The sequence below is a fragment of the Cryptomeria japonica genome, chromosome 9, assembly GCF_030272615.1.
Source record: "Cryptomeria japonica chromosome 9, Sugi_1.0, whole genome shotgun sequence".
Classification (NCBI taxonomy): domain Eukaryota; kingdom Viridiplantae; phylum Streptophyta; class Pinopsida; order Cupressales; family Cupressaceae; genus Cryptomeria; species Cryptomeria japonica.
This window is the reverse complement of record NC_081413.1, coordinates 520,702,925-520,716,435: the sequence shown is the minus strand read 5'-3', so window position 1 is coordinate 520,716,435 and position 13,511 is coordinate 520,702,925. Positions and strand designations below refer to the sequence as shown.

The window sequence follows — 13,511 nt, the reverse complement described above, 5'->3', positions numbered from 1 at the left end:
TTCTGTTCTGCCTGATTCTGCCATTCTTCCTTGTTTCGCCAATTGGTTTATTGGGAGCTGTAACTGCTGCAAACGTTTTCTCCAATCTTGTTTTGCTTTGCCAGACTCCATTAATTGATTCTTTAATTGCCGATGATAATACTTATACTATTTCTTCTAATTTCGTTATTTTCCTGTACGACTTGTGCAAACTTTGATTTGTTCTCCTTGTACGACTTCAAGGTTACCTTGTATAGCCTCCCACGAGTCTCTTATTTGCCTTGGCTTGTACGGATTTGGTCACTGTGTACGGATTCTAATTTTCGCATGTACCATCGATGTACGGATTTCTACTTGTTGTCTTGCGACCGCGACCTCCTGCAATGTACGGATTCTTCTTCACCGCACGTATTTCATCGTGTACGGATTTCCTGTGTACGAACTTTGACCTCCTTGGCTGCTTGTACGAATTTTCACCTTTGCGATTTCTCCTTGTACGAATTTCTTTCTTGTGCGATTTCCTTCACCAAGTCCGTACAATGCTACCTTCACCACCTTGTATGGTGTTTTTGCCACTTGCTATGTACATATTTGATCTTGTGCGGACTTCCTTGTCTTCCACCATATGGATTTTAACCTGTATGCTTCTGGAATGTACAGACTTTATTTCACTTACCTTTATCTGATTTCTCTTCTCCTTCTTTGCTCATACAAATTCGTATCCTTGCTCTGCAATTCTCATTTTCTACCGTACGTAACATCTTTGCTGTGGGTTGCTTTACTCTTTCCCAATTTTGCTCTTTTATTAGTCGTACGATTCTCTATTGATGGGAGTCATACTATTTGGTGGTGCACTTTATACTTTTTCGCCCAAGTTAAGCTTTACACCCTCTCCCTTTACTACCATATGGTTTATTGGCAAAAACTGTACGGTGAGTTCTCTAATTCTTTTTTTTTTTCAAAATTTTAATTTAATTTTTTAATTTTTTAATTATTATTATTTTACAATAAAAATACCTCTTCAAGTCATTCAATCCGGTCTCGCCTCCAAACGAACTGGGTCGTTTCGCTGTTGCCTTTGATGATACAGTTTTAGTTTCGATTCGTTCACTGGCTACTCGATTGGTTGGTCATCCAAAGTTGACAACCTAATTGCTCCATTGCCCCCAACTTCCCGAATTTTGTAAGGACCCAACCATCTCACCTTGAACTTACTTGGTTTTATCTCATTCTGGTCATTATACTTCAATAACCATTGGCTTGCGGTGAACTTCATACGTCAGATGTGTTTATCATGCCATCATTTCCGACGTTGTTGGGTTGCCTCCGTGGCCCATTGAGTCATCATTCTCTGCTCATCCAACTTGCCGAGGGCATATAACCTTTCCGCAAGCTTTCCATATCTCCAAGCCGGTTCTTAATAGCTATATGCAAACTAGGCACCATGAACTCGACAGGTACGTTTGCGCCTCCTAGCCGTACATCAGTTGGAAGGGTGTCTGGCCTGTTGTCACCTTGTACGTGGTTCAGGAAGCCCACAGGAAGATCATAAGATTTTCCTCCCAATCTTCTTGTTCAACGCCACAAGTCTGGCCTGTTGTCACCTTGTACGTGGTTCAGGAAGCCCACAAGAAGAACATAAGATTTTCCTCCCAATCTTCTTGTTCAACGCCACAAGACTTTTATATGATGGAGACGAGTAATTTGTTCATCGCTTTCGCTTACCTGTTGGCTCTCAGGTAGTAGGGGCTCGACAGGGAGTGGAAGATCTTAAACTCCGTTGTCAAAAGTTAAACCAAATGATTTACAAAGTGCCCTCCTTTGTCACTTGTCAGTTGGATGGGGATGCCATACCGGGTGATGATCTGCGCGTATATAAACCTTGTTGTACTTAGGGTCGAGTTGTCTGGTAGCGCTCGGGCTTCAACCCACTTCGTCAGATATTCTATCGCCACCGCGATATACCAACACCTCTGCACCCGACTAGCCTTCAATGTCCCTATGAAATCCAATCCCCATCGCTCAATCAACTCCCATGCATGGGAGGGGCATAAAGTCCCACTTGAGTGGTTTGCCTACCCTCTGGCAAGTGTTGCACCCCACCGCCCATTTTCGAGCATCATTGCATAGGGTGGGCCACTATAACCTTGCCAACAACTCCTTCCGAGCCATGGTGTCTGGGCCCATATGGCCACCTGCAGGCCCCTCGTGTGCCTCTCTTGACACCTCGAGGATCTCTTCTTCCATGACACATCTTCTCAATACTTGATCGGGTCCCATCTTGTAGAGCAACCCGTTGATCAACTGAAATGTCCGACTCCTCAGAACCAACTTTCTTCTCTGTCTAGGCAGCATGTCGGCCGAAAACTATGAAGTCGACTGGTACTCCTTGATATTGTTGTACCATGACGGTAATGCAGCTATCTGAAATAAATGAGCATCTGGGAAGTCATCATTCACTCCTTTGGGTGGTTCTCCCGACTTGATCTGTGACAACTGATCGACAATTACATGACTCTTTCCAGGGCGTACAATAACGGTGAAGGTAAATTCCTGTAATAGGAGTAGCCACCTACTGATCCTGCCTTGAATAATAGGTTTATTCACTAGGTACATTAGCGCCTGATGATCCACATAAAATGTGAATGGAGTTGCTAGTAGGTAGTGCCGGAATTTCTGCACCGCGTAGACCATCTCGGGGGCTTCACTCTATATGATGCTATATTTCTTTTCTGCCTTTGACAACAACCGACTGGCAAAGTAAATGGGGTGACCTAACCCATGTCCTCTCGCCTTTGCTAGCATTGCACTGGTAGCATAATTAGAGGCATCCACATGTACGTGGAATTCTCTATCCCAGTTTGGGTAGGTCAGGATGGGTGCAGCCACCAACCTTGTCTTGAGTTCCTTGAAGGCTTCTCCGTGTGCTGTCTCCAAGACGTATGACTCTCCTTTTCGTGTCAGTTTATCGAGGGGGTAAGAAATCTAGGCGAAGTTTTTGATGAACTTCCTATGGTACCCTATGTGTCCTAGAAAGGACTTGACGCTTGACACATCTGTTGAGGGTTCCATCTCGATGATTACCCTCACCTTATTTGGGTTTGAATTCAATCCGGCCTTGCACACAATGTGGCCGAATAATTTCCCCTGAGGCACCATAAACTGACATTTCTTTGGATTTAGTGCTAGTCGCACTCTCCACATCGCTCCATGCATTCCCTTAAGGCTACCAAGTGCGTGTTCTGTACACTGTAGATGGACCAGTCGTCCAAAGATGCCTTAAAGTTCCACACAAACATTTTGTCAAAGATATGCAAAACTATCCTTTGGAAGGTAGTCGGAGCATTGCACAGCCTAAACGACATTCGGTTGTAGGCATATACACCGTCCTCAACCACAAATGTGGTTTTTAGTTTGTCTTCCTCCGTAATTGAAATTTGGTTGTACCCCAAAAAACTGTCTAGGAAGGAGTACATTTCGTGTCCGACCACTTCCTTGAGAATGCTATTTGTGAAGGGTATGGGGAATGGGTCTTTGATGGTGACCGCGTTTAGACACCGAAAATCTACACAGATGTAAATTTGATTTGCCTCCTCCTTTAATGATATCACTATCAGTGAGACTCACTCACTTGTCTCCACCCAGAATATGATGCCTGCTTCCAACATTCGTTCTATCTCATCATTCACCCTTGCAGCATAATTCTTATTCATATGGTACGGTCTCTTCCACACCGTTTGGGCTCCTGGTACAAGTGGGATCTAGTGGACACATAGCTTCGAGGGGACCCTTTTGAAATCCTTATAGGTCCAGGCGAATGCATCCTTTTACTCCATAAAAATCTCGAAGGTTGCTGCCTTCAGCACGGGATTCCAATTGTCACCGACCAAGATAGTCTTCGGGCTTGCTTCGTCCCCTAGGTTTGTCTTCTTCAGTGTAGGGTCCTTGTACTGTATGGGTTTGTCTTTCGCAAATTGGTGCGTCGGGGTCTTATTAACTTGGGCCACCCCTTCCTTATACTCCCCATATTCAGGAGGAAACATGTCCTCCCCCGTTTCTTCTTCGACCTGCAACATATTGCATTCCGGATGGAAGAGCTCATAATCCTCCATTTGCCAGTGGAAGAACCCGTTCAATGAGCCCACCTCATCTTCCGAGCAGCCCTCCAATTCCAAAATGCCCTCATCGTTCGACTCCATCTGCTGCCTGCCTTCGTGCATTCCAGGAGTCTTCCCCTCCGTATCGAATGCAGAGGAGGATGCCAACTTCTCGCTCAACATTTGTGTACGCAAATCAATAACAAATTTCCTGCCTCCATTTTCCATGGATAGCGTATTTTGCTTCCAATTATGGTTTACCTTTGTTGTGAAGAGCCATCCCCTTCCTAGGATTGCATCATAGCCTTTCTTCTTTAGGGGGAGTACCAAAAAATCCAGAATGAAGGGTTGTGTACCAATAGTTACCCGTTGTGCCATTAGGGTTCCGATAGGCTTGATGCTGTGTTGGTCGGCTCCCACCAGATTGAATGTTGATGGCCACAGCGTAGGCTTCCCCAATTTCTTCCACGTCTCCTCGGGCAACATGTTCACTCCTGATCCTTCGTCTACAATGGTATCAGTGAGGATTGTGCCCAATATACCCATTTCCACTATCGTTGGGTGTCTGCCACTATTGAGAGCAAGTAACATCGGGTTGGTCGAAGGGCTCATGAGGATCTCTGTGTTGAGTGCCATCATACAGATAGGCACATCTATGGCATTGGTGATAGCCGCGTATAGTCTTGGCATAGTCTCAAGAAGGTCCTTAATCTTTATCGGCACTTCCGTATGCAACACTTGTCTCAGGACATTCTGCTTCGACTCCTCATGTAACAAAGTCCAGGTAGTGTCATTTGTCTCCCTACACTCCTCCATCATTTCCCTTTCAATGTTGGCCTTAGCTTCCCGTACTCTCTCCTTTTCCATATGGGGGTCAGGGTACGTAGCTTTCTTTGCTTGTGCTCATGTGATTGCCACGGTGGCTTCCTCGTTTTTCCTGTCAATGGCTAACAGGTTTACCCCTGATTTTGGGCGGTTGGCATTGCCATGGTCGCCAGGACCACACCATTTGCACAGGTGTTGCGAACTTTCCCCCTTCGAGCAATCTTTGGCAAAATGTCCCCGTTCGCTGCAGGCTCGACATTGGATCATTGGTCGGCCTTTGGCATCATACTGTATCCGTTGACTATTATTATTGTTGTTTTTTCCTTCCTTTCGGTTATTTTTGTAGCCATCGGATGATGTAGTTGTGTTGGTCGGTTGCTGTGGGGTGGCAGTTGTCGCGGCTGTTGATGGCTGCTCCTGTGTGAGGAGAACTTGTGAACCTCTGGTCTTCATGTTGTATGGGCACTCCTTGGTGGAGTGTCCCAAAACTTGGCAAATGTCACAGAAGGCCTTTTTAGGACAGGTGCCTTTTGTGTGACCTTCCTCCTTACAGTCTGCACACCATAATTCCCCTTCAGTTTTGTTGCTACTCCCCTTCATGGCTTTAAATTCTTTCATCATTCAGTGCATGTCCTTCTGCAAGGCTTGCACCTTCTTGCTTGCTTCCTCATCCGTACTGCTTCCCGCAAAAGAAGAATCATCATCAGATCAGTTCTTCTTCTTTCGTGATGTCTTGTCCTCACTCTCTATATCCATTGCTCTATTCTAAGCATCCTTGTATGATGTTGGGGGGACCACTTTCATCTTTTTTCTCAAGGAGGATTTCAATCCTTCCACAAACCAGCTCTCTTCAACCCCTCGGCCGGTTGATTCTCCATCTTCCCCAGCAACTCCTTGAGCAGCCAGTTGTATGTCCGCACACTCTCATGTTTGCTCTGCTTCGTACTATAGATTTCTGCTACAATTTCGTTATCATCTTGAAGCAGTTTGAACTCCGCTTGAAAAACTTTCGTCAGGTCAGGCCAAGTGCCCACCTTAGTTCTATCTACTTCAGAAAACCAATTTTATCGCCACTCCCCATAGAGTTGCAGGAAACTGTACCACCCACTCATCCTGGTTGGTCTGTCGATTAGCCGACCAGATTGTTTCACAAGTCCTATAGTGTCGTACGATATTCTCCCTCTCATCCCCTGTGAGCGACAACTTCCGATTTTTGGACATGGTGGTGGTTCCTTTTGACCCACTCTGTGTACTTGGTCCGGTTGGAATCGCTCCCGAGTTTGGTGCACTCGATCGGAACAAAACGTTTTGACTAAGGTGCCTTGGTGTCCCCCTGACACTCCCAGTCGCTCCCGTATCCTCTATGCCTTTGTCTGTAGTGCGCTCTTCTCTCGCTGTCCTTCTGGTCTCAGATCCCCTTGACTCCCTTCGGTACGGTGTAGCTGGTTCTACTCTTCCACCATCCCTAATTTCTTCTAATGCGAGGCTCAAGTATCCCAAACGGCGTACGGTGTTTTCAATCAACTCAGATACTTGGTCATTTTCTGCCCCTCTCTCGTCGACACCCCCTTCGACATTCTCGTCCACTTCGTACCCTTTGACACCTTCCTAGTTTCCTTTGGGTAAGCTCCCACGGTCTCCTTCAATTGATTCTTCTGCAATTCTCCTTAATCGCCGTCTCCGCTCAGCTTGCTCTTCCAACCTTAATGCTCTTTGGATGGCCTCTTGCTCGTCCTCTTGGCACTTTGGCACACGCTTCCTATCTTTATTCAAGGTTACTGGCATCAATTACCTCATGCGTACGGGTTGAGGATTTGTTGCCGTCGACAGTTCTCGTCACGCTCCTCCTTGTCCCGTCTGGTTCTCTCCTTGAACCGCTGCAATATCTGCTGGTGGCGATCCTCGTGATTTTCCTCTTCTCGCAGGTTGCGAAGAGCAATAAAGTGTTGTGCTAAAAGCCTTGGTAAGTGGCACATAAGACGATCCACTGCTGGACTTACGCCTAGTGTATTCTAGATCATACTCTCGAGAACCTCTACACGCTCGGCTTCCCTACAAATGTAAGTGCCAATGGATGCCTTCAGGATATTCGCACAGTGTTCTGTTAGTGTTCTTTCACCTTCGAATACTTCTTCATCACTGGTACTTGGTTCACTCACTGGTTGGCCCATTATGGGGTTCTCACCATGTCATACGCCTACCATTCTCTCGGGTGACTCATTCTCCAGATTCATTCAGGCAACAACGCCAAATGTTTTACCCCATAGGGTATGTGTTCAGAACATGACAGGATGCAAGCAAAACAGAATAGTACACATATGCACAAAATGTAGAGAACTCACAGATATATATTCATTAATCTCAGCATTACAATGTATCTTTCGAATAACATTCCAGCATTGCAACATAACATAATCCTATCCCGAGGATAGGTACATAGACATATATATATGGGTGTCAACTGGCTGGGGGTGGCAACCGTTGGCCAACCGCCGACCCCTAAACACCTACTTTACAAATACTAACTTTTCCGACAACAATCAGATGCTCCCATTCTGCTATAGATTGAATAAAAATCATGCAGCTTTGCAGATATGTTACATTTTTAACAATTCTTCATTGATAAACTTAAGCTTATTTCAGCTTAATTTCACAGGGAACAGACTACACCTACATTATTTGGATCTACATATTTATCCCATGCGATATATGTTGTGATAAATGGCCACCATCATTTAAAATTATGCTACTTGTAGTGACATCTAGGGCAGATGTCATTTCTCCTGAAGGGATTATTGTGAACACCTTTAGAAAGATGGCAATCGAAGGGCTATTAAAGTGGAGACTAATGATCTCTGTCTTCTGTTTCTAAGAAGAAACACTTAGGAATCTATTATTCCTAGAAACTAATGACAACATTGGAATTCCTAGCTTTATATAGATCAGTCATACCAATCTGCCTGGAAGTATCTGATGTTGCAGATAGGTTGTAAATGAGAGGTTAACAGCAGTTCTCTCTCTCTAAATTGAATTAGGAATGGTTTAGTTGAAAGTAAAATCAGGCAATGGGAGAAGTATTAGAATATTTAATTATATTTTAGTTACCTATATTTAGTTCCTTGTTTAATGGTCATTTAGCTTTTTAGTTAATTAGCTTTTAAGCTTTATTTAGCATTTAGCTTTTTCTTTTTAGTTAATTAGCTTTTAAGCTTTATTTAGCATTTAGCTTTTTAGTACTTCACTTTAAACGACTTGTTCTTAATTTAGAACGTCGTCTTGTAATCTCTATATATACGCTTGTATATTGTTGAATAGATTATCCGTTTATTGAATCATTCATTCAATTTATTTTTCATGGTATCAAAGCGGGTCGATGGGATTCTTTAAAGTTTGGCGAATTTTTTAATAAAAATTCATGGCCTTCTTTCTGGAATATTTTCCAGATTTAAAAACAAAAAAAATGATTTTACTTTTTTGAGGGTTTTTGGTTCGTGGGCGAATTTCCTTGTGCTGGGCAGTAGTTCATGTTTTTTTTTAGCGTTCTGGAGATTTTTGGGCCTGCAACCTGGAGTGTTTTTTGCAAATTGAAAATTTTCTTAGGGTTTATGCAATTTTCGACTAGGGTTTTGACGCTTCAGTTCAAGTTGAAATTTTATTTTTCTTGCAGATTCTTGGTGGGTTTTTCAAGACCTCAACTGGGTCGTCATCATATTTTTCTGGGTGCATTGTTTTCCGTGCCTCAATTTTTGAGCCGTCGGATCTGTATTCTGTTTTCAGATTCTTGGTGGGTTTTTCGAGAGCTTTTTTGGGTTGGTCTCAGATTTTTTGAGGGCCTCGTTTTCTGTGCCTCGAATTTTGTGCCAGCAAATTTGCCTTGGAATTTAAAAACAGTTCACAAGTTCTGCTATTTCTGTGGATGTTGGGATTTATACTATTTTTTGGGCACCATTTATGCTGTTTTAAGTGTGCAGAAAATTTTAATTTCTGGGTTTCTTCCAAACCTTGAAATTTGCACCTTGGAATTTGTGCCAAAATTCTCCTCCAGGGTTTCAGATTTTTTGTGCAGCTGCTTCTATTCTGATTTTTGAATCAGATTCTTCTGTCTCATGCTTTCACTAGGTTGACCTTGTTCAACCTCCATTTTTGTGATGGCATCTTTGACTAACATCATGTTGGAACACAGACAGAAGTTCAACAATTGTCACAACACCTGGAAATAGTGCATGTTCATGATATCTGAATATCGTTGCCTTGATCAGATTGATTTAGGCCAGACCTGATTTTTGAGGAAAAAATCGTAAAAACCAGCAAACAATTTTTGAAGAAAAAATCGTGAAAACCTAGAAATCCCACGCAAACTTTGCGGATGACAGATAAAAATTTGAAACCCTGCGAACAACTTTTGAGGAAAAAAATGTGAAAACCAAGAATCTGAGGTTACAAATCATCGTTTTTGTGAAAAAAAACCGGTAAAACCTAGATAAATAAACTCTTACGTGAATATCGCGGATTACAGATGAGATAATTTTTGCAAACAATTTTTGAGGAAAAAATCGTGAAAACCCTCCCATGATTTTAAGTGGAAAAAATCAGAAAACTGACAGACAATTTTTCAGGAAAAAATCGTGAAAACCCTGGGACCTATAAGACGAGCTCTGGCCTAAATCAATCTGATCAAGGCAACGATATTCAGATATTGTGAACATGCACTGTTTCCAGGTGTTGTGGCAGTTGTTGAACTTTTGATTGTGTTCCAACATGATGTTGGTCAAAGATGCCATCACGAAAATGGAGGTTGAACGAGGTCAACCTAGTGAAAGCATGAGACAGAAGAATCTGATTCAAAAATCAGAATAGAAGCAGCTGCACAAAAAATTTGAAACCCTGGAGGAGAATTCTGGCACGAATTTTAAGGCGCAAATTTCGAGGTTTTGATCGATTTTTCTCCTAAAAAATTGAGCTTTGTTGCAGTTAGTTTGGGTTGCACCTGCCAGGGCGAACATCTACAACCGTGGTATCTTGCAGTCAGTTTTGGAGTTGATACTCTTTTGCAAAAGTGTTTGCTGATTTTTCCTCAAAATCATGGTTTCAGGTTTCAGTTTGGTTACCCAATGTCAAGTTGGATGGATTTTGGTATTCTTGGTCATTAACACTTTTCAGATCCAGGGAGGGTCTCCACCACAACAGTGTTCTTTTCATTTGTGATCAAAAGACCTGCAGTGTCTTCTGTAGGGTAGTTAGTAGATAGAATGACCATTAAGGGAGGGTATTAGAATATTTAATTATATTTTAGTCACCTATATTTAGTTCCTTGTTTAATGGTCATTTAGCTTTTTAGTTAATTAGCTTTTAAGCTTTATATAGCATTTAGCTTTTTCTTTTTAGTTAATTAGCTTTTAAGCTTTATTTAGCGTTTAGCTTTTTATCACCGTCGAGACAAAACAAGGCATTTGAGGTTACCAGATTGTGGGAGTTCTTTACTGGGAAGGTCAGCTGGATTTTATAAAGGGATATTTGGTATTCAACACTTCTATTTGAAGTCTAAGAATGCTTTTTCTTCAGGCGTTGGTGAATTTTGTCATGTTTACCATGTTTTCCCTTTGCTTCAACTTGTATTTATCAGCTTGATTCTTGAGTTCCTCGTAGAAGTTGAGCTCCCTGCCATCCATGTATATGATGAATGGGCAGACATTGATTATATCCTGCTGAATGTGATTTTTTATGCAGCATGTTTGTCCAAAACATGAGATCTCACAGAGTCTCAAGTCTGCTTACAAGAATTCCTATTCCATTTAACCATTCTCCACAGTCTACCATTTAGATTACAAATTGGCTGTATAGTTAGAGCAATTGAGTGAAGGACCTTTGCATGTTGGACCAAAGAATTCAGCTGGAGAAGTGGGTGGATCTTTTTAGGACAATTTCTCTTAAGGTAAACCTTCCTAGAAAGGAAGAATTAGAATTTCTACGCCATAAGCATTATTCAAGAAAAGCTTTCCAAAACTATCAAGCAGATTGCAATGCTGAGAAGGGCGGGAATAATCTAAATGCAAGTTTATTTGTCTATCATTGGCTAAAGCAAGTCAATTTAATACGTATTAACTTCCTTTTCCTAATTTTATGCAATCTCCAAGCATTTACATAATGATATGAGAAGGGAAAGGCTTATTAGATGGTAGACCCCATAAAGCATATGGTGACTTTGGATTCAGAATGTGAAGACCCATAAATCTGCAGTTAGACTCAATTTATTGGTAAATCAGAAGTACAGAACTCATTAAGCTTAAGGAAGCATTTCAATTGAAGATTCTTATAAAGGAGATAGTTGAAATTTTAAAAATAACTAGAAGTTGTTTGCTTCTGCTGTAGAAGACTGCTCATAAATACATACATGAAATTTTGCATTGTCATTTCCTCGATTATCTTTGTGCGATAAAGTTTTATGTTGTTATAACATAGACAATATTCTTATGTAAATCCCTTTAAAATCTAAAATTCATCATTCTTTTTCTTTCCTTGCAGGTTGTTGCAATGGCTATATCTGTAGCTATATTCATAGCTGCTGTTATAGCATTAGGTGCTTTAATATCTGTTAAACCTTTAGATGATCTGAGCTACCGTGGCTGGAATAGGGAGCAGGATAACTTTACTTCTCCATACACATCATCCTTTTACTTAGGTTGGGCAATTGCATCAACTTTTGCTATGGTGGTTACTGGTGTTTTGCCAGCAGTTTCGTGGTTTGCAACTTACCGCTTTTCTCTGTCATCAGCTATTTGTGTTGGAATTTTCACGAGTAAGTCACGTAAATGTCTATTTGATAGATTTATGTTGTTGCAGCATATTAAGGGTGCTTTCTTTTCACAAACTTTATATTGGAGTACAATTTTTTACAAATTGCTTGGTCTGTGTAGTTGTTCTTGTTACCTTCTGTGGAGTGTCTTATCTGGGAGTTGTACAGTCTCGTGATGGGCAAATTCCAGCAAAGGAGGATTTTCTTGCTGCCCTGTTACCATTGGTGTGCATTCCTGCAATATTCTCGCTGTTCTGTGGCATGTATAAATGGTAGGTCAATCTGCCTTGTCTATTACCTTCAAATGTACTGTTTCTCATTATATTGTGAACTTTATACAAAAGCCAGTCAATCTTTGCAGGAAGGATGATAGCTGGCAGCTTTCACGTGGGGTCTACACTTTTGTTGGTATGGGCGTGTTTCTTTTACTAGTTGCAATAACGGCAGTAATAGCTACTGTTAATCCATGGACGGTGAGTTGTTTTCTTTTAAAATTCTAAATTAAAATGTTATCATACATATTATCTTCTTGAACTTGAAAGTTGGACTTTGTTATGTCTTTGTTCTAATTTTCTTTTTCTCATGGATGGTTCAGGTTGGAGTTACATTTTTACTACTTCTACTACTACTAGTTCTTGCCATTGGTGTTATCCATCATTGGGCTTCAAACAACTTCTATCTGACACGTACAAAGATGGTTGTAGTTTGCATGGCACTATTTATACTTGCTTTAGCAGCTTTTCTTGTCGGATATCTAGCAGGTTACATGAGATCTTTTACCAAATATTTGTTTTAATGTTCACTTCCTGAAAAAGTGTGCAACTCTTGCTTGGGAATTCATCTCTTAACAATGTGCCAATGTAGCCAATATACCTACTATCTGAACAAAGATTGATTTTTCTTTTAACAATGGTCTTTCTTATAAAACCATAAATATAATGTATATGGCAATAGGCACCTGAAGAATATGCTTATTTAGCTAATCTAGCCATAATATAAACATATGCAGATCATTCAATATAAGTCTAGCTTACACTCGGATGCGTCCCCTGCCTCGATACCCGGTGCCCCTGTCTTCTAACCATTTTGAGGATGCTAAGGGGATGTCCCCTTGCCATCCCAGCTACACAAAAAATCCCAGGAAACGCTAGGAAACGTCCTCAGTCGTTTGGGGATGTTCCCCTTGGCATCCCTCCGTCCCCAAAACGGCTAGCCGTTCCATGCGGTTGGGAATGATTCCAGGCTTACAGAAACAAAATAATAAAGTTTTTTTTTCAAAATTTTTTTCTTTGCTTCTATTGGTCCATGGGGGGCTCACAAGGACTTATAAACCACAAAGGATCCCTAAAATGGCATAAAGAGTAATAAACGAAACAAAACACTAACCCAGCAACAAAGATTGGTCAGGCTATACCTTTGGATGATCCGCTTCTGCCAAACTGTGATAGTGACTCAGATGGTTCCGAGTCTTTATATATTGATAGCCCAAATGAGGCTTAGTTTCATAGACTGTTGTATTTTGATGTTTGAAACTTCTGAATATTGATAAACTGGTTTTTTGATGTTTCAGACTGCTGTTATAATGTTTTATTGAAATCTATTATGCTGTTATACTACTGCTCTCATGATTTATTCACATAATGATATTGTTGTTATCAGTTATTGACAGTTGGATGATCTGCTTCTGCCAAACTGTGATAGTGACTCAGATGGTTCCAAGTCTTTATACATTGATAGCCCAAATGAGGCTTAGTTTCATAGACTGTTGTATTTTGATGTTTGAGACTTCTGAATATTGATAAACTGGTTTTTTGATG

At 41.3% G+C, this 13,511-nt stretch overlaps 1 protein-coding gene across 3 annotated transcripts in view; it reads left to right on the top strand.

Annotated features, from left to right (window-relative positions):
• The window catches only part of LOC131066898 (calpain-type cysteine protease DEK1), a 164,789-nt gene that overhangs the window by 84,875 nt on the left and 66,403 nt on the right, over positions 1–13,511 (top strand). For all 3 annotated transcript variants that reach the window (XM_058001774.2, XM_058001773.2, XM_058001776.2), the window contains exons 11-14: positions 11,424–11,697; positions 11,816–11,966; positions 12,056–12,167; positions 12,290–12,455. In XM_058001774.2, the coding sequence (XP_057857757.2) occupies positions 11,424–11,697; positions 11,816–11,966; positions 12,056–12,167; positions 12,290–12,455 (703 nt within the window). The remainder of the gene's footprint in view (positions 1–11,423; positions 11,698–11,815; positions 11,967–12,055; positions 12,168–12,289; positions 12,456–13,511) is intronic.